General features: G+C 33.2%; 1 protein-coding gene across 1 annotated transcript in view; it reads right to left on the reverse strand.

Annotated features, from left to right (window-relative positions):
• Positions 1 to 22,651, reverse strand: part of LPCAT2 (lysophosphatidylcholine acyltransferase 2) — a 78,375-nt gene that overhangs the window by 25,568 nt on the left and 30,156 nt on the right. The window contains exons 9-11 of the mRNA XM_044659721.1: positions 13,316 to 13,398; positions 10,808 to 10,933; positions 8,255 to 8,408 (exon numbers count right to left, since the gene is read on the reverse strand). Of these exons, the coding sequence (XP_044515656.1) occupies positions 8,255 to 8,408; positions 10,808 to 10,933; positions 13,316 to 13,398 (363 nt within the window). The remainder of the gene's footprint in view (positions 1 to 8,254; positions 8,409 to 10,807; positions 10,934 to 13,315; positions 13,399 to 22,651) is intronic.

Consider the following 22,651-nt stretch of genomic DNA (forward strand, 5'->3'; position numbering starts at 1 on the left):
GGAAAACCCAAATTGACCTATTATTCCAAACAGAAGAACTAGGATAAAATTTGAAAAGACATATATTTGAGTGACTCTATAGCTTCTGCCTACCCAAAAGTGCCTGTATTCCCATGTGGAATTTTGGTGCTGGACCAGCTGACTTCTCTAAGTTTCTATAGTATGATGTAGCAAGATTAAGACAGTAGAATTAAAAGTTTATTAACCCTGATGAATCTAACTCTCCTGAACTCTGTTTCCTAATCAAAACTGGCCCATTCTTTCTCATTTTTAGGGAAATTTCACAATGTCCCTACCTCCATATGTTCTTCCTAGGCAGTGAAAGAATGATGTTTCAGAAACAATCACTGGATTTAGTGCATCTGATTAATTTCTTATCTACATATCTCACACTCAGTGCTACTGTTCCATTGAATGTTTGGTTTTATTTCTCTTGTATATAATTATAGACTTTGGGACATTAAAACTAAAATGTCTTCTTTAGATACCAGAAAAAAATTACTTTCATTTTACAAAAGATTCCTGGCTTTAGATTTATAACAATTCAGAGTCTTATTTTTAAATTTTTCTAAGAAGGGATATTACATGAGTACTCCTAAAAAGCCTGATTATCAATGAGTTTCAAGATGTTCTTCCTTTTGTCTATCTGAAGTATTTCTTATTGCAATTTAGGCAAATTTCTTCTCATTTGGCCTCCATAATCATTACTTTCTTATAAACCTTTTAGAGATCTGAAGGTGATTAATAAGTTGTTCTTTATACCTTTTCATCTCCAGACTAATTAATCTCAACTTCATTTACCTTAAGATCCTAAATTATCACCTTCATCGTCTTTGTGGGTTGGATTTTTTTGTACTCCAATTCTCCACATAAAACTTAACATTGAGATCTAGACTGGCTATAATTCTCCGAAAGGAGCATGACCGATGCCAATAAAAGAGGGATTTTTCCTTGTGGTTATAAAAGATAATAATTCCACTTGTTTCCAATGCAGAATCATAGTCACTTTTTTTAAAAATTGAAAATAGCGTAGCTCCATTGAACTAGGCTTTATTTATTTACTTATTAATTTTTGGCAAGGTATAGGAAGGACTGGTAATTAGTTTTGGTAAGACAGTAGGAGTACAAATACTTTTTCTCACCACTATAGTGTCTATAGCTCCTTTTTTTTTACACTGGTTAATTAGTAGGAATTTGATTAAAATCTCTTTTCCCCCATTGTTTTATTAGTTGGTATTCTTACTGAATTGCCACCTCATAGAATATCCAAATCTGAAAGGAAAAGGTGGCCAATCTTGTCCAAGTGACAAAGAATCTCTATAATCCTTTTGAAATGATGGAATCCATTATATTATTGGGTTGAAAGGTGTGGGAAGATAGAAGAGAGCAGGTATTTTCCCACAGAAGTTTCTTCCAGGCCTTCAATACCATGAGGGCTCAGCTTTCTCATACTATTTGTTCCCAGAAAAAGGCTGGGAAGGGCAGAAGGATCCAGGGACTTTCATACAATGCCTGGCCACCATGAGTATCCATCCTCCTTTGGTCTCAATCAAGGAAAAGTAGAGATTTTCTTTCTTTTTTTTATTTTTTAGAAAAAAAATTTCCCATGGTTCCATGATTCATGTTCTTGCTCTCTCTCCCTCTACGCCCCCATGCCCCAGTAGCCAACGCACATTTCCACTGGTTTCTTCCTGTGACATCGATCAAGACCTATTTCCATATTATTGATAATTGTACTAGGGTGGTCATTAAGAGTCTACATCCCAAATCGTGTCCTCATCAACTCATGTGTTCAAGCAGTTGTTTTTCTTCTGTTTCTACTCCTGTAGTTCTTCCTCTCAATGTGGGTAGCATTCTTTTCCATAAATCCCTCAGAGTTGTCCTGGGTCATTGCATTGCTGCTAGTACAGAAGTCTATTACATTCAATTTTACGACAGTGTATCAGTCTCTGTGTATAAAGTTCTCCTGGTTCTGTTCTTTTCACTCTGCATCAATTCTTGGAGGTCTTTCCAGTTCACATGGAATTCCTCCCATTTATTATTCCTTTGAGCACAATAGTATTCCATCACCAGCATATACCACAATTTGTTCAGCCATTCTCCAATTGATGGGCACCCCTTTGTTTTCCAGTTTTTTGCCATCACAAAGAGCGCAGCTATAAATATTTTTGTACATGTCTTTTTCCCTATGATCTCTTTGGGATACAAACCCACCAATGGTATGGCTGGATCAAAGGGCAGGCATTCTTTTAGCAAAAAGTAGAGATTTTCAAGCAGATTGAGTTAAGAAGTTTCTAGGTCCAGTAAAATCCATGAAAGCCTTGGCCTTCTCCCTGCTTCCTCCTGGAGAAAGACTGGATAAGTAGAGAGGGAAATCTTTTATAGAGTCTATCAACTACTACTGATGGTGGCCAAAAAAAACCCTCAAAATTTCTGAGGCATTATTGACAAAAAGTCAAAGAAGCTTCTTCTATATGCAACATTCAGTCTGGTCCTCTGGGGAGAAAACTAGAAAAGTGAAAGACTTCTTGGATTGAGAAGTTGATGTCCAAATCTCTGTGTTCTTCTTACTCTCAGCAATCTCAGACCAAGTAAGTTGTAGGATCTAGGGTTTTCTGAAGAGATTAAGATCCTTAAAATCACAGAGCCTTGAGTCTATTCAGGGAGGAAAACCCAACACAAGGGACAAAAACCAAACCATTCAATATAGCATGCACTCAAAGGGTTGAGTTCTATAATATACAGATCAATGTAAATGCTGCAGGTATTCAGATATAGCAGAAAGACTTTATTTTATGGCAAAAAAGAGGGAGAGAGGAAGACAAGGTCCATTGGTTCAGACTTTCCTTGGGGCACTTCACAGAGGACTAGGTGCCATGATCCTGACAAGCTGCCAGAGACATAAGGTTGAGGTACATGATCTTTTCAGAAAAACCACAGCTGAGATACCATTAAGGCCACCTAAGCAGCTGCTTCCAGGACTGCTAGGCTGCAAGACCCACTGAGGCAGAGGCAGTAAGGCCTGAAAGACATGTGGGACAGGTGTGTCAAAGGTCTAAAGAAGAAAAGTAGACATATAAGTAGGCCACAGAGGTCCTAGCAGCTCTTCTTGGTAGTCCAAAGCTCTTCATAATCACTTTTATGGGTCAAAAATTATGAGATATGAGATGAATCTCACATAAATCCAGTTGATTTTTGTCATCTAAAAATTCATGTATTAACCTGAAGGCTCCACTCTTACCCTTTTTTTTGGCTCATGAGCCCATCAATAGCTACTTGTGTAAGAGGCCTGAAAAAGCTTTGTTACTCCCTAAAAACCAAGGTTTAAAGGGCTGGCATATCTGGGATATAAATTGGCCCCAATGGGAAAGATATTTACTCTAAAATATAAAATACTGGCAGTATAGCATAGAGTAGTATTTACTTTTTTATCAGTTCCTTTGCCTCTTACTACAAATATATTACTCCTTTAAAAATAATCTTTGCTTGACAACATGATCCCTTCAAGCTCCTAAAACAATTGAGTATTAAAAGAATTGGCAGATTTAATTGCTTGAGCCACTATCAGTAATATTGAAAAGATTGTGGGAAAGAGAAGTATTAATATCTTAATTTTTTTCTGAATAGAACCAAGTCTGACTGTGAGTCAGTTAATTTGCCTTAGATTCCTGAAAATGTTCAAAGACAGAACATTGAAGATAGATCTCCCAATAATAAAGAAGGTTAGGTAAAAATTGTTCATCCTACACTAATTTCACGTTTTTTGGAGGGGGAGAGGGCAGAATCGCTAAACAAAGAGACAAAGGGACTACTGTGGTCATAGTTTACCTAGATTTTAGCAAACTTCTGATAAAAGTATCTCATATTTTTCTTGTAAAGAAGATGGAGAGATATGGACCAAATGATGATAATATTAGATGATTTAAAAATTGGTTGGATGGTTGGATGGCTAGAATCAAAAAGCGGTCGTTCAATCATTCAGTGCTAATGTGGCAGTAGAAATCTAGTAGAGTACCTCAAGGATGCCACATGATGGTATGCCACTTGACATTTTTATCAATGACTTGCATAAACTCAAGGATGGCATGCTCATCAAATTATTAAAGCACCAAAAAACTCACAGAGAGAGCTAATACACTGGAAAATAGAGTCAGGATCGAAAAAGTTTCTTAACAAGTTAAAGCATTGGCCAAAAACTCATAAAATTAAATTTGATAAGCCATAAGCATAAAGTCTTACATGTGATTACAAAAAATTAATTTCATAAATACATGATTTCAGAGACACAATTAGATAATTACATCATTCTGGAGCAATTCTATAGAAAGATCATTCATTATGTCATATATAGCATAGTTTGATGAAATAAATCAATTCTTAAATATAGAAGCTGAAACTGGAATTAAGACTCATTATTTCTGCATAAATTGCTAGATGTTACAATAAAGATTTCAGATGAATGAATAAACCAAAATTAGAAAGACTTCAATGTTCATTTTCCATCACCTACATTTCCGAATTGGCCCACTCCAATCACTCATGCGATTTATGTGTAGATAAAATGCTTAATAAACACTATACTTTTCTAACAGGAAGGAGCAAATCAGAAATTTTGCCATTACTGGTGTGGGTTCCATATTTCTGAGAGGGGTTCAAGCTGCATCACAGAATTCCATAGTGCCCCCCAGAACTCTAAGAGAGGGGGCAGCTAAAGGCAGTTGGAGTTATGGGGGGCACTATGGAATTCTGTGATGCAGCTTGAACCCCTCTCAGAAATATGGATCCCACACTGGCTCTCCTACTTTAACACTCTTACTAAAAAACATGAACTGATAAGATAGGAAGAACTTAGGGAGAATCACATTCATATCAAATAATGTGATCTAAAAAATAAGATCTACCAAAGAACGATAACTTGCAAAACTAGATCTGTATAAGTGCTTAAATGGGCACTGTGAACTTTGAAGAAAGAATGAAATAATACAAGAAAGATCAGTATGATAAAATACACATCCTACAGGATATTATCCTAAAGTAATTATAGTTATGACAAGTCTTGATTATAAATCTCCAGTTCGCATAACATTTTGATTTCAAATTTTATTTAGCATAATTATATGACTTGCTCAAAATCTACCTTTTAGGTACCTTGAGTATCCTTTGCATATTCAGTCAGTCGAAAAGCATTTATTAGACCCTACCTATGTACCAAATACTGTGGTAAGAATTAGGGACACAAAGAAAGTAAAAAAGCAAACATAATAAAAAAATTCTTCCTGTCATTAAGGAGTTCATATTCTAATGGGAAGGATAAATATGAACATTAGGTAAATAAACATAGGTCTTCTCAGATCAGGTCAAAACACATATAATATTATATTATTATAATAATTATATATTACATAATATATAGTTATTTGAAGGAGTACATACAGGTAATTTGTAGTTGAGGTAAAGCAAAAAGGAATAGAAAGGTCCTGTCTGGCCAAAATCAATCCCTGCCATATCTCATCTATCTTTTAGTCTTCTAGATGTGAGGAAAATAGAGAGGTGATGAAAACCAAGATTAAAAAGTAAGAAAGTAAAGATAAAAGTTCTTAAGAATGGCTTATACATATTAAGAAATGGGATATTCAAATTACAGTAGTTGAGAAAATAAGGCTGCCTCATGATTTCCCTCTTCCTGCCTTCCTTCAAGCACCAATCTAAACTGACATGTTATGCTAAAAAAAAATGCAGTTATTAAACCTTTCTATCTCTATCCCATCAAACTTCTCCAAAGTCATCACATAACTGATTAAGCCAACCAATTATCATGCAGATGGGTGTGTGTACAGGGTGTGTCAATATCTCTTAATTGAGCAAATCAGCCTTTGAGCAAATTTCACATGTACAAGCATGCAAGTCAATTAAAAACAACCCAAGTGAGTTAGTTACTCATGCCCCTGGGAAAAAATGTTCTTCCTCCTTACCAGAAGTAAAACACTGTTTCAGTTCTAGTTCAAGGCAATATCTAGTTATACACACATGAAGTGAGAAAAGCCATGGCTTAAAAAAAATATTAGTAGTAGATCGAAACAGTCCATGCATAAAGATGAATGACTAAATTGGTTATGACGACTCACCAACATTCTCATCCCTAGAGGTCTTTCTCTAGATCATAAGGAAGCAACCTGGCTGACCAGAACTTTGTACTGTCATAGCTCAAGCATCACCTAACATATGAACAAAAGGACTTCAGTCTTCAAAATACTCAGTTAGCTATTCATTAACAAGTACTTCAAATAAAAAACCCAAAAGTATTTGAACTCCTCATAATTATATTTGTCATGGTATCAGTGGAATTGATGATCTATCAGTCACCAGAAGGAACAGAATAGCATGGCATATAATTAATAGCCAGGAGAGTTACCTGAAAGACAAGATATGCTATGGATCTTGTTTTCTATTTTGATTATTATTATTTGGGGCAAATATCTTTAAAATCAGATATAGACTTCCATTCTGATCCATTTTCAATTCCTTTTCCTCTTTCCTGTTCTTCCTGTTTTACTATAAAATATTCTTTCTTCTCAACAGGATTTGGTTTGTTCAAATGAGGATAGTTCCTTGAGCTATGCTATAGGAGGTATTATACAAATCCTGGTCCTTAACAATGTGAAAGAATGATTAAAACATATATTTTAAAAATCACATATAGTTCTCTAACCTTTCTCTGAAATTTTTTTCTTACATATATTTTGTTGACTTTTATTCTACTATATCAAAATTAATAAAGAGATGATGAGAAATTGCCATATTCCACATTCAATTGTTTTGTATTACTGTATTATAATATTTTGTTGCATTTATTGTACCATATTCATATTAATCAATTGAGACATGACAAGAAATTGCACTATTCTCCATTACTTTTATTTTTTATCACAAACAAGCACGGCCTAGTGTTAGAGCAGTGTAGAAAGAATGGTGGATGTGGAGTCAGAGGATCTAGGTTCAAATCCTGACTCTTCCACTTATGTCCTTAGTTTCTTCATCTGTAAATGAGTCTCTAAGGTCCTTTCAAGCTTTAAATCTGTGAACCCAAAGGATCAGTTCCAATATTTCATTTGAATGAAAGGTTGCTTAGCAGCAGTTTAAATAATAAGCACAATCACATAATCCATGTAGCAATCACCTAAACATATTACTATATTATCTGGATTTTTTAAAAATGAAACTTTTTAACTACTTAAATTACTATGATCATTTTCTAGTTTCTGTTACAAAGCTATATTTTACAAATAATTCTTTGTCCTTGATAAAGAACCCCAAAATCTTCAAGGATGTTTTCTTAAAATGAAGCTTTTTGACAATGTAATTTTGCAATCACAGTTAACTTTGGGGTATAAAAGTAACTATGCTCACAACTTTTCTTTCTCCTTATTTTACGGATTTAAATCATCAAATTTAAGTAACACTAATTAGACTTGAAATATGTCTGTTATAAAAGGAGAACTGAAAACAGAAATTGATTTCTCCTCATACTTTTTCATTAAAAGAATTTTTGGCATTCCATAAACCTTCAGAATAAAGGTTGACCCAGTCAAATGCACATAAAATGATTCCTATATTATCGATATGCATATATCATGGTTTTGAGTGATTTAAGCATTCTTGCCAATATTATGAAACATTTTCCTCAAATCCATATCATTAATTTATACTAAAGGGAATCTTTTCAAATTACATTTGGACATTTCTTTTTTTAATTATTTAAGAATACCGGGAATACTTCACTACTTTAATCTGAACTTTCTAAAAAGTTTACAGTTTAATAAAACTTAAGTTACTATTAAATTTTTTATACTGCTTGCCCAGCCTTATGATTTCTAATACTGCCCTAAATAGTTTCTGCAACACTTTGTTTCTCTAGTTCAGAAGTTTATATAGAAAACCCTGTACCATGAAAATAATCATAAAAAATGTCAAAATTCAGATTATACATAATGTTTAATATTGGATCCAGAAAAGTGATAGCGAAATACTTCTCTCTTCATGCAGATTGTTGCCCATTGTACCAATCATGGAGGCTATGTTGGTTTGATTTGCTGAACTGATTTTCTACAATATCAGAGTGAATTTAAGGGTGGGGACAGGGAAGAAAGTGCTGATAGTGATGTGAAAAACAAAAAAAGTATCAATAATGTGTTTTTTAAAAATAAATTTTAAAAATAAAAATCATTTATATTATTGAGAAAAAAATTAAACATACCCTGTCAAAGAGTGCAAAAAGCTGTCTCAGGACATCTGAAACGGGAAGTTTCAAATACTCTGCAAACTCTTCAATTCCAATTCTACCTCCTTTTGAGGCTGTTGCAATAGCAGCATATTCATCCAAATGTTTACGAATTCCTTCCCAATCTAATCTAAACAAGAATAGAAAATAGAAATAATTGCAGGAAAAATTTAAAATAATTAAAAAGTAGTCAGAAATCATCAAATTGATTTTGTGTATGAATATAAAACATGCATACAGTTTACATATAATACATATCTTTAAAATTTGAACCTAAATACAATAATTTTTATTTATGTAAAAATACATTACTGTAAACAACTGACTGTACTTTGAAAGGAGAAAAATAATGGAGATGGATCAATTAATGTGAAAGGAGATAACATAAAAGAAGCAAAATTAAATACAAATATCATCTGCTTAGTAAGTTAACACTATTTTTCTGATTGTTAATACCCAGTGCAGCTGAGAAGTAAGTATATAGTAAATGCACAAGAATTAAATAATATAGAATCTCTGTCCTAAAAGAGTTTACAGTTTATTTAGGAAGACAGAGTTCCTACAACTGAAATGTTACTTAGCAGGGTAAAAACCAGTAATCAAGACATCAATTAGGTGCTATCTAAAGTTAGGGATAAAATTTTCAGCACTGGAATTAATAAAAATTAGTCGAAATGAACAGAACCAGAAGCATATTATACACAGGAAATAAAACACTGTGGAAAAATCCAATATAATGGACTTTGCTACTAGCAGCAATGCAACAAGCCAGGGCACTCTTGAAGGAGTTATGTGAAAGAATGCTGTACACATTGAGAGAAAGAACTATGGGAGTAGAAATGCAAAAGCAAAGCATATAACATCACTTATTACATACATATGTGATTTGGAGTTTAAGCTTTTAAAAATTGCTCTATAGCAAAAATGAATAATAAGGAAATAGGTATAAAGTGACAACATTTGTACCACTCAGTGCAATTGCTTGTTGGCTCTGGGAGTAGGGAGAGAAGAGGGGAGGGAAAGAAAATGAATCATGTAAACATTGAAAAATATTCTAAAAAATAAATTTAAAAAATTGATAAAAATTAGAATAAAAAAGTAGCAAAAATATTGTGCCTTACATAACAAATCCTGACTGCCTTGAAGGAATAAAACAGGGGAACTAACACATTTCTTCTCTATCTGATTTATCTATCTGACCTCAAACCTTCAGAAACATTATGCATTTCAACATAAAAACAATCAAACAAATAATTCCATTTCTGATATGGAAAATACCAATATTTGCTTAAACAGTTATCATCAAATATTATATTCTAATATTGAACTTTTATATTGTAACCAACTTAAGAGCTCCTTCCTAGAGAGGATACCAATTCTCATATAAATCAAACAGGGTTTTTTGGGATGGGGTTTTGTTTAGTTTTTTATGGAACCTGGAAAGTTCACAAATTCATAATGACCCCTGGGCAGCTAGGTGGGGCAGTGGACAGAGTGCCAGGCCTGAAGTCAGAAAGAAGACTCACCTTCTAATTCAAATTTGGTCTCAGACAATTAATAGCTATGTGATCCCGGGCAAATAATTTAATCATGTTTGCCTCAATTTCCTCATTTGTAAAATGAGCTGGAGAAGGAAAACCAGTATCTTTGCCAAGAAAACCCCAAATGGGATCATGAAGCACTTGATATAACTGAAATGACTGAGCCAAATAATTTCCATTATATATAAAATAAACCATAACAAAATAGGGATCCAACAATTATTTCTCTCAAACTAGATGTTTCAGGCAGAATCTCTAAATGACTAAGACTTCAACTCAAGACCACAATAGAGTGTTTTTGTCTACTCACACATCTCTCATCTTCTTTTAGACTAAAAGTCTCAAAGAAATAGATTATCTTTGGGCTTGTTACACCAGTGTCTTATGACAACTATAGAAAAAAAGGAGTGGTGGTTAGGATACATTATGGTATGATAGAAAGAATCTATGTCAGCAGATTTGAGTTCTAGCCATAGCTTTGTCATTCACTCAAAGAGTAACCTTATGAAAAATTGTTATAGGAGCTTCATCTGCAAAATGAAGTGGTAGACTAAATAATCCTGTAAAGTTTTTTTTTATTATCTTGAATCATTTAATATTATACGTTAACAAGTTCTATAGGACTATGCTAGCATCTTAATGGATTCTGCTGCACATATGATGATATCAGAACTGATCCATCATTAGTAATATATACATATGCCATGAAATTATTTCCAGTAGTTAGAATAGGTTTATGCTCATGCACGCCCACTATCTTTTAGATTCTCCTTTTGACCATATCTGTTAGACAGCTAAGTAAAGAAGAGAAAAGGCAGATGACAAATTAGAAATCAAAATCAAATAAATATATGATTTCACTAACCCAATATTAATCAACTTGGGAACTCCAAATACAAAAAATGATTAATTGAAAGAGGGCTTTCAGAACTTTAACAGAAAATATATACAATTAAAATACACTATTCAACTCAGACCATGAACTTACTTCAATTTTTGGCTAATTTTAGTAAATTCCACCAAACCAGCTTCCATAGGCAATGTTAGTTGTCCAGCTGAAATCATCAATCTACAATCTTCATAAGTATGATCTGTAACAGGCACTCCGAGAGCACTAAAAAAATACAAAGCATTGATTTTAAAATAGTTTTTAAAACGATGATTTTTTTTCATTAGGTTTGGATGGATCAGGCAACAACAGCAAATAGAAGAGCGCTTACTATTACTTAAATCTATATCTGTTTTTTTTTTCTGCAAGAGCCTAAATTTTACTTCTTAATTATCAAACTTCCTCTTTTATTGATTCAATCTCTACATGATTGTGCCTATATAACTCAGACTTTTAAAAATTAATGATATTTAATTTTACCAATTACATATAATAACAATTTTCTGCATAAGTTTTTTAAAGTTATAAATTTCTAATTGTTTCTGTCTCTCCCTTCCCTCTCCTTTCCCTCTCCCTTCCCAGAGATGGTAAACAATTTGATCTGGGTTATACATGTATTAAATTAAGATTGTTTTTAAAGCACAAGTAATTTTAACATAAAACTGCAAGTCAAGGGGTGTGAACTGTGTCTTATTACAACTCTAATACTAGTTGAATTCTCTGATTGATTGGGTTAACAGGGTGGAGCTCTCCAAGTAAGTGACTTGTGAATTAGAGAATAAAGAATTCCCTTTTACAAATTCATCTTATTATGATACTAAATCAATAACCTACCATGCCACAATGCCTCTCACAATTAAATCAATTAATTTAAAAGTAAAAAGATGCTAAACAAGTTAGATTAGTTGCATTGATGTTCAATATTAAATTTATAATTAATTATAGAGTAAAATTTTTATTTTAAATAGCATGAAAAAGTTTTTAAATGTAATAGAATGAACAAATACTCTGAGGAAAGGATGATGAATTGGATTGCCTAACTACTCTGAAATAAAAGGGGAAAAACATATTTTTTTAAAACATGGAGAGAAAAACATAATATATAAGACATCATTTTGTACATCTTTATTGCAATAGAAGAAAAAATCACTTATGAATCATATTTTATTTAAGCAAACCTGTACTAATTTTTCTTCATTTCTAATCATAAAGTTAGAATGAAGAGACAAGGAAGAAAAAGGACAAAATCATGAAAGAATGTTTTGAAACACAGAACTAAGGTATAAGTTTTTTTAAAGTACAACTGCAATCATCAACTAGTCTATGAAACTATTGTAAGAAATGTTTACTAAATATTCATATAATCTTCTTCTACCCTATTCCCCAAGTCATGCAGTTATAATCCTTGCCAAAACAACATCATTATTGCTTAGAGATGGATGAGTTGTAACTTACACTGTATTTTTAAAAATCTCTTGTTATTTGGTTTTTTTTTACTTTTTCTGATATTAGCTACATTAAAATTTTTTTTGCTTTAATGATCCATTTTTTTACACCATAGTAACTGCCTTATACACTTGCCAATTACCAATGAACTCTTTTATAAATAAAGAAAAACTTAAGTAAAACAGATTGGCTAAAGAACCTTATCTGACAGTAGTGGTTTGTTTGCTCTTACATTATGATGATAAATAGAAAGATGGAGGGAAGGAGAAGGGGTGGACGGGGTGGAAGGAGAAAGAGAAAGAGAAAGAGAGGGGAGAAGAGAAAAAGAGAGTGCCTATTCTTGTTGTATTAGTTCATCTAATTGTTTCTTGAGGCATTAAAAATATTTCATTACATTCACATATTCCAATTTATTATACCATCCCAAAATCAACATATGCTTACTTTTTTTCAGAAAGTAAAAAAGGTTTTTTTTCCAACCACAAAAGTACTATATGACTATTCTGATTCATTAAAAAATAATTACTTCTGTCTTAGACCTCCTCTTTTGCTATATGCAAGAAATAGGATTGTTGAAAAACTCATAATTTTCTAATGATTGTGCCAATATGCTGCTCCACTAAACATGAACTAGTACAACAGTCTTCATGCAAATGCTCCAGCATTGACTCTTAACATCTTTTTAGTATATTTCCAGTCTGAAACTTATGGAAGGGAATCTCTGAATGTTTGTAATTTGAATTTCTCCTTTTAGAAATTTGGAACTTTTTTATATGATTTGTTGCTATTCCAGTTTCCATTCTTTCTCTGAAAACTGCAAATGATGAAGAGAAAATGTAGGATGACATATTTTGACCCACGCCATAGGCATTCTGAAGAATAAAATGTCCCTCTGAGAAAAACACTATGTAAATGCAAGATGCCATGGATCTTTTGCTCTGTGTTTCAAAGCTTTAGTCCCAAAAGGATTTAGAATTGAAAGTAGTAAAAGATAATAGAAATGAAAGTTAATTGAAAGTTAACTAATAAGTAGACAAATCTTCTTGTCTAAAACTCTGATTTTATAATGAAGAAATGGTAGGTAGTCCTGAGAGCTAAAGTCACATTGGTAGAAAAAGTCATACTGGTTTGAGTATATTAGAGCTTTGCATGGACACTTACTTTGCCATTTTGTTCCGGACATGACTAGCAAAAAGAACAGGGTCACTTTTTTCTTCATCATTAGGAACATGAACAGGCATAAACTGAAAGATAAATTTCAGCACAAAAAAATTATACAGGCTTAGAATCAATTATCTTGCTATATTACTGTTTCTCAGTCATTTCTGTTTCTGGCTGAAGTTCATCCTTCCACTCCTTCCAGTTGGAAACAACATTCACAATTCTTTGTCATTTGACTCTCTTCTCATATTTTTTTGTTCACATTTTTTCTTTCTCTACTAATTCATTTGCTAAATATTTACTGAGTACAATCAGGGAATAAATATTTAATGAGGGGACTCAGGATAAGATTAAGAAAAGAGTAAGTTGAAAGGGTACAAGAGTTCAGTACCAAGTGATTATGTCTACAGTATAGCTGTGCTAGTGAATGGCTGGTGTGTTGTGGAGGTGGAGGCACTGTGCTGAAAGGATCATAAAATATCAATAAATCAATGAGTATGGTTTAATTGAAAGCATAACAGAATGAGTCAGGAATCCTGCTTAAATCTCAAAATAGAATATAAATGCAAAGCATTTTATTACGTTTCAGTCAATGGATGGCAACAGATGAAACAGTGAGTAATACTGATTAAAGTACTTGTGGAAAATCAGGGAATATATAATAAGATGGCAAGAGGTGGTAATAAGGATGAGGAGAAGGTAATACAAATGGAGAGGATAGACTTCTAAAGGAAAAATGCAGGTTAGATATAAAACAATTGTTTGAAGCAGGAGTTCTTAATCTATGGCCAATGAACTGGGGGGGGGTTGTTTGTTTTGATAACTGCATTTCAATGAAATTGGTTTCTTTTATAAGCCAATTTTTTTTTATTTTATACATCTAAAACATTATTAAGAGAAGAGGTCCACCAAGACTGCCAAAGGGTAGTGTGTGTGCACAAAAAAACAAACAAACAAACAAAAACAAACAAACTAAAGAACTTCTGGTCTAGAAGGATGTTGGGAAGCAAAGAATATGCTTACCATTCTCCTTCTAGATGTGTGAGGCAAGGAGAATGGAAGAAGTGGCCTTTCTGAGAAAGGATCAAAAGGAAATCAGTGGTATCAAGGAAAAGATACAATTTAAATTGCAATTGTTACTTATGTGCTTTTCTAGAGTCAGAGAAATACAGAATCAGAATGAGCCTTATAGAATATTGTACCAGGCAGGAAACTGAGTTCCAAAGAGAAGCCATGAAGCTATGTAGGCAGCACCACAAACCAGGTCTCTTGAGTCATAGGCAACTGATCTTTCCATGAAACCATACTGCCTCTCTACCACTGACTGCCCAGTTTACTGCCATTTTGCTAGTCTTTATATAGTGCTTTAAGACTTGCAAAGTGCTTTATAAATAGTACCTATTTGATCCACCCAAAAACTGTGGGAAGGAGGAAATGTTTTTATCATCTCTGTTTTACATATGAGGAAACTGAGGGAAAAAGAAGTTAAGTGATTTGGCCTAGACTCATATAGCTAGGACATGTTTGAGGCTGGATTTGAACTCAAGTCTCCCTAACTCCAAGTCTAGCATTCTATCCACTGTGCCACCATATGAGAAGACATTTGGGGAGCAGGGAGGAAGGGGAGGTTAGATTTATTATTCTTTTCTACCATTGTCTTAACTTAATCAACATGTGGACTTGACATGCTCTTTCCGGCTCACATTTCTCTTTCTTTCTATAAATTAAGCCACTAGAGGTCTCCAAATCTCTCAAATAGCCAACATAGCAATTTTATGGATTTTCTTTTTTTTAAATATATATATTTATTTATTTTTTAATAGTTTACAACTATATGTAAAAAAATTAACATTCATTATTTTAAAATTTTGAGTTACAAATTCCCTCCCTCTTTCTTGTCCCTCCTCCACCCTACTGAGAAGGCAATATGATATTGATTATACATGTGAAGTCATGCAAAATATATTTCTACATTAGTCATGTTGAAAAAGAAAACATTCACAAAGAAATTTTTAAAAGCACACTTCAATCTGAACTCGGAGTTCATCAGTTCTCTCCCTGCATATGGACAGTATTTTTCATTACAGGTCCTTTGGAATTGTCTTGGACAATTGTCTCAGAATAGTTTTCTTTTCTAGTTGATCAAAACTATAATATTACTGTTGCAGAAAACAATATTCTCCTGTTTGTGTTCATTTCACTTCAAATTAGCTTTTCAAATAAATATTTCCAAGAACTACCAAAATTTTCTTCCAGCCTGTGCTACTTGAATGTTTAACAATTGGTTAGTAATAAAATCTAAAAAACTTGCTAAAATGTTAAGAGCACTACAAAATAATTTTTAAAATTTAAATGCCTGAAGGATTATATTTCCAAATGTGGAAATGACTACTTAAAAATCAATCTAACTAAAAAATAAAATAGGCATATAGCGTCTGTTGTCTTTTATATATACTCACTCACACTTTCTACTGAAAACACTGCCTAATAAAATGTTTGGTACAATATTAGTGTAATGTAATTTACTTGGATTCCTATTTTCACAGGTAGTATTTGCCCAAGTCATGATTTTAATAACCTTAATATTACATGGCATTTTGCTCTTGGAAAAGAATTCCAAAGAGAATACAAAGTAGTAAAATTAATAAATTTGATACTGAAGATTTCCAGCTATCCATAATGAAGAAAATTAGTGGAAAATCAAATAAAAATCCACTTCTTCTGAGGTTAATTTGTAGGCCCACTCTATCACAAATCAGTGAAAGACATAAGTCAAGTTATTTCAGGTGCTAATAGTAATAAACCAAATAAATGGTAATAAATAAAGTTTCCAAACTTTTTTGTCTTGGGACTCTTTTACAGTCTTAAAAATTGTTGAGGACATGCCCCAAACAACTTCTATTTATGTAGGTATATCTACCATAATAGTAATTAAAATGTCAATATTATTATCACAATAGTTTTGACATCAGGGATCCCCTGAAAAGATTTCCATGTCCCCAAATAATAATTTGAGAACCCTGATATGGACATATACTTTGAAAGGGAAAGGCATCAAGACATTCATGGGAAGTGGGTCCTTATCACCATCATATTTTGCCTTTTTCCAATTCATGGAATTTCTCTGTGACCTCAGTATCTATTATTTTTGCTTGCTTTTTCTCTGCATTTTATTTCTGAACTTTACCTTCAGAAATATCCAGCTGTCCCACTTTCCAACTCTCTTAAAGGTTATCACCAACCTCCAAATCACATAGGTTTGCACCCTTAGTATCATTTTAAATGCCTCACTTTCGCTCACCCCACATAACCAATTACTTGACAAATCTTATCATTTCTATCTCCATCTCAATAAAAATACATTTATAAAGCACCTACTATATCCCAGCCACAATGCTAGGTGCATACAATGTAATAACTACTCTTCCCCAGAAGCTCATATTCTAATGAGGGAAGGCAATTATATAAATGATATGTGCTATAGCTAGATTGTACAGTAGATAAAGCACTGGACCTAGAGTAAAAAAGATCTGAGTTCAAATCCAGATTCAGACATTTTCTAGCTGTGTAGTTCTGACAAGCCACTCAGCCTCTGTTTGCCTCAATTTGATCTGTAAAATGGAGGAGAATAATAGCACTTACCTCCTAGAGTAGTTGGGAGGATCAAATGAGATGATATTTGAAATGAACTTTTAGTGGTGTCTGGCACATAGTAGAACTATATAAATGTTAGCTTTTATTATTATTATTATTATTATTATTATTATTATTATTATTAATAGAATAAATTAAAATAGTTAAATATAACCTCAAAAGAAAAAGTGACACATGAGAAATGGAATCCCTGAAAATAAGAATAGCCCAAACAGAAATGATTGACTCTGAAATGGAAAGAAATATTAGGACAGCATCAAGACTCAAAAATGAATAAAAATAGAAACTATCTGATAACCCAAATAATTTATATAGAAAAAATTCAAAATCAGATAATTATATCTTTGCACTCTATGAAACTGTGATTTTTTTGTAAAGCCTAGACACTACATATGTGTGTGTGTGTGTGTATATGTATGTATGTATGTATGTATGTATTTAAATCACAAATTAAAACTCCAAATCACTTTGAATCAGGGTAAAATAGACCCAGAAACTGACCAGTAATTTCCTGAAAGGAACCCCCAAAGGTAACAGTGACACAGTAAAAAGCATTAAAAAATTCCAATCTCTTCTTTCTACTAAAAAGACAAGATTAACAGATTAAAATGAAGCTTTAACTCTATTAATTTTAACTCCTCTTTTAACTTTATGAATTAGAGGACAAATGAGGGAAGACATCAGTTAACAGTTATTTCCCTATTCACCAGAGAGATATTCCTATGTGCCTAAATATAATACTTAATTATGTTTCCATCTCCTTGGGATTATATAAAGGAGTTGATGAGACCCTAGACCCTTATTTTATACTCAGTGAGGGGAAATGTCTTGCCCAGAACAGCAAAGCTAGTTAGAAACACTGGCAAGGCTGCTAATATTCTGACTCTAGTTCTTTCCACTGCACCATAATATCACTCGCGCTTTTCATGAGAGCGATCTAAAATAAACTGGACTTCAGAGCACATCTCTATATTTGTGTGATGGAGATCTTCCAAAAGGCCACATCTAGGCCAAAAAGCACAAACTAATTCAGTGTCTGGTAAATTAAATAAACTACAGAGAGGTTTATGCATGTACTTGAGCTTTCCATAAGTAAGTTGCTCTTTTGGGGCTTCTAAACCAAAATATTCCTAAACCTGTTGAATCAAACAATATTAAATGCTGTCCTTTCCTAAATCAGAAATCTTGAGTTAGGTTGAAGGAAAATGCCTACCTTAAATAACAAAATGTTCTTATATTTCTTTTGGTGGTGAAATGTCCTTCCCAAAATGTCTTAGACATAATACCACCCATACTTTAAAAAATACACTCTAACCTTTGTTAGAGAATTGCTTAGGAGTTATATGAGAATATATATGGACATACAGACACACAAATCACTTTTATATCCTCATAATGTGCTGGAATTAAAATGGTCTCTAAAGACTAAGTGCCTTGAATGCATTTGCATTATACTGTATTACAAGAAAGTAGAAAATTAGTCCCATATTCATTTACTGAGGGCAGGGGAGGTATGACTAAATTACTTTTGTCGATGTCAATTTTGTTGTCATGGGCAAAGTAATAAGCAATCAATCAATCAAGAAACATTTATTGAAAATTTGCTATGTTCCAGACATTGTGCTATATAGACATTGGGTTACAAAGATAATTTCTGCTCTCAAGGAACAGATAGATATCCTATTGAAGGAGATAAGTGTTTGTGTATATTAATATATACATATGGCCACACATATATTTATGCACTTGTATAAAAGCATTAGATGGGTTTCAATGGCATCTTGAAGGAAGTCAGGGATTCTGCAAGACCTATATATGTAGGAAGTGCTTTTGAGGCATGGGGCACGGGGAAGGAGATGGAAGATAAGAATGTTGGGTGTAAAAAACAGAAGAAAGACAGTCTGTTTGACTGGGCCATAGAGTGCAGAGAAGGGGGGGGAATATATATATATATATATATATATATATAAATGATGCCAACTTGTAAAGGGCTTTCTTTAAAGGCCAGAGGAATTTATATTTGATCCTAAATGTAACAGAGAGCCACCCAGTTTGCCTGAGTAGGAAAGTACATGAAAATTACTTATAATGAAGTGTCCAGGTAAGAGGTAGAGTGCCTGAGTTAAGAAAGTGATCTATGAGTTGAGAGGAGTTGTAGTGAGTGACATTGAACATGTAGAAATGGCAAAATTGGCAATTGACTGGATATGTGATATGAAGATGAAATGTGAGGTTATAAGCCTGGGAGGCCAGAAAAATGGTAGTACCCTCAACCAAAATAGAGTATCAGTAGGGAAGGGGTGATGAAGACATGGACTGTTTTGTACATGTTAAGTTTGATTTTTCTCCTAGACATCCAGTTTTAAGTGTCCAATGGACAGCTGGTGAGGTTATCCTGGAACTCGAGAAACTAGTTAATGAGACACAGTGATATGTGCTGTAATGTACAGTAATACATTAGAATGTTCTTCCTTTTTGCTATTTGGGAAGTTTTCTAATTAAACTATCTTATTTTATGTAACTAAAATATTGGTGAGAGTTATTTCCCAAGAAATTTTGATGTTATATTATTGTAGATAAAAGGAAATTTATAAAATTATAAAATAATATGCTAAATATATATTTTACTTGCCAGAGTACAAAATATGCTAAATATATTTATCTCATAAAACACAAAACTTGTTCATTAAAAGTACTCACTAACTTCAACACACTTCAGATCTTAAACTCATAAAGAATTTGAGAAAAACAGCTGCTCTTACTGAAAGGAAACTGCATATGCAGTAGTTTTTCAACTCTCCAATGGGATTGCCAATTTAAACATTCAGAGCACCATGATTCCTCACAGCAAAGAATACTGTGGTGTGAGCAAAAAATGTTTGAAAACCATTAGCCTAAATTACAAGTTCATAAACACTGGAAGAGACTGTAGAGATAATCTAGCCTAATTCTTTCATTTTTAAGATAATAAAGCCTTCTATAGGAAGACTTTTCTGATAATCTCTTAATTCTAGTGCCTTCCTTCTGTTGATTTTCCAATTTATCTTGGATTTAGCTTATCTGCTAGTTGTTCTTCCCATTAAACTGAGAGCTCCTTGGGGGCAGGGGCTGTCTTTTTTCTTTTTTTGCATTCTCAGTGCTTAGCACAGTGCCTGGAACATGTTAGGTACTTAATAAATGTTTATTGATTATCAGATTGACTAAGAGGTGAAGTGGTTTGCCAAAAGTCATAAAGACACATGGTAAGCAAACTGTATATACAATGTAATCAATGCAAGTGACAACCACATGTGAAAAAAAATTATGAAAGAATTGGGAAAAAAACTGAAGATGTTAAAATGCATGAAGGATTAGGTCATATAATTCTTCTGTATTCCTCATATCATTCTGCAAAGTTATTGTTTTGTTCAGTCATTCAGTTGTGTCTGAATCTTCATGAGCCTGTGAATCATATTGACTATGGGGTTTTCTTGGCAAAGATATTGCATTGTTTGCTATTTCCTTCTCCAGTGGATTAAAGCAAACAGAGGTTAAGTGACTTGCCCAGGGCCACACAGCAATTAAGTGCCTGAAGCTGGATTTGACTTCAGGTCTTTTTGACACTAGGCTTAATAGTCCATCCACTATGCCAATTAGCTTACCCCAGAATATCAATCATCATATAGAATATGTTCAATATTTATCAAAATAAATTGAAAATATATCACCAGTCATGACCAAAATTAAGACAGTTGAAATTATAAGGAAAGCAGTAAACTGAAAATTTTACAAAAAGTTTTTGTGATGAAGGCCAAATTTCCCATTTCTTTATAAAAACAAGAGCCATTCCCCTTTTGATAAATGATCAAAAGGCATGAACAAGCAGTTTTCAGAAAAAGAAATCAGTTATCAATAGGCACAGGAAAAAATGTCCTAAATCACTATTGATTAGAGAAATACAAATTAAAGCAAACCTGAGAAACCACTTTTTATCAAATTGGCTAACATGACTGAAAAGGAAAATCAAAAATTTTAGAGGGGATATGATAAAATTGGGATACTAATACACTGCTGGTGAAGTTGAGAACTGGTCCAACTAGTCTGGAGAACAATTTGAAACTACACCCAAAGGTCTATAGAATTGTATATATTCTTCAACCCACCCATACTACTACTATGCCTGTATGCCAAAGAGATCAAAGAAAAGATAAAAGGACCTATTTGCATAAAAATATTTATAACTGCTCCTTTGTTGCAGCAAAGAATTAGAAACTGAGTGTATGCCCATCAGTTGGGGAATGGCTGAACAAATTGTGCTATACAATTGTAATAGAATACTATTGTGCTATAAGAAATTATTGGGGGGAGGGGGTTTCCAGAAAAACCTGGGAAGACTTATGTGAACTGATGCAAAGTGAAGTGAGTAAAATTGGGAGAACACTGTATATGGTACCAGCAATATTGTAAAGATTATTAATTGCAAAAGACTTAGTTATTCTGATCAAGACAGTGATCCAAGACACTTCCAAAGAACTCATAATGAAAAATGTTATCTACCTCTAAAGAGAGCTCTAATGAATTCTGACTACAGATTGAAGCATATCCTTTTAATTTTTTGGGGGGGGGGGAGTTGGATTTCTTTTGCAAGAGAGCTAATGTGGAAATGTGTTTTGCAAGTCTTTACATGTATAATCTATATCATATCATTTGCCTTCTCAAGGAGTTAGGGAACTCCAAATTCTTAAAATGAATGTTAAAAATTTTTAAATGTACTTGGAAAATCAAGATATAAATAATATATATTTTTAAAAATATGTTAGTGTTATCTTGACAAAGTCTGTAGCTATACCTGAGTAGCATCATGGCACTACAGAAAGAGGGAGAGACTTAGAGTTGGAAAGATATGGGTACAAATCCTACCTCCAACTGTGTGATATTGGACAAGTCACAACTCTCTATGAGACACAGTTTCCTTCTTTATAAAACATATATAATAATCCTCACAGGGTTGTTGTAAAGATCAGATGAATCACTGTATGTAAAGTACTTTATCAAGTTTAAAATACTATATATAAATGCTAGATATTATTATGATGCTTCATTCTGGGTTTTCAAGGCAATCACAATAAATGTGAGAAGATGAAAGCAGAAAAAAATTATAGGATCATATTTTTCTTTTTCATTTTTAATCTTAACATTTTTAACATTTATTTTTAAATTTTTGAGTTTGAAATTCTCTAGACTCATATCGTTACTTCAAGATGGAGTGAAAAAGTAACAATATTTTAATATTACAAGGATTATGATAATTACATTATCAATATAGGGACACCCATCACCAATGCAGATGATAACCAACTGCTCTTTCAACAAGTGTAGCTAAAATAATCATCACCTGGGGCAGCTAGATGGCTAAATGGATAGAGTCAAGACTGGAGACAAGAGTTTCTGAGATCAAATCTGGCCTCGGATACTTCCTAACTATGTGACTGTGGGCAAGCCGCTTACCCCCAATTTCCTAGCCTTAGAACCAATAGTACTCATTCCAAGACAGAAAGGATGGGAAAGAAGGGAAAGAATGGGAAAGGAAGGGGAGGGAAGGAAGGGGAGGGAAGGAAGGAAGGAAGGAAGGAAGGAAGGAAGGAAGGAAGGAAGGAAGGAAGGAAGGAAGGAAGGAAGGAAGGAAGGAAGGAAGGAAGGAAG

The sequence above is a fragment of the Gracilinanus agilis genome, chromosome 2 (assembly GCF_016433145.1).
Source record: "Gracilinanus agilis isolate LMUSP501 chromosome 2, AgileGrace, whole genome shotgun sequence".
Taxonomy (NCBI): domain Eukaryota; kingdom Metazoa; phylum Chordata; class Mammalia; order Didelphimorphia; family Didelphidae; genus Gracilinanus; species Gracilinanus agilis.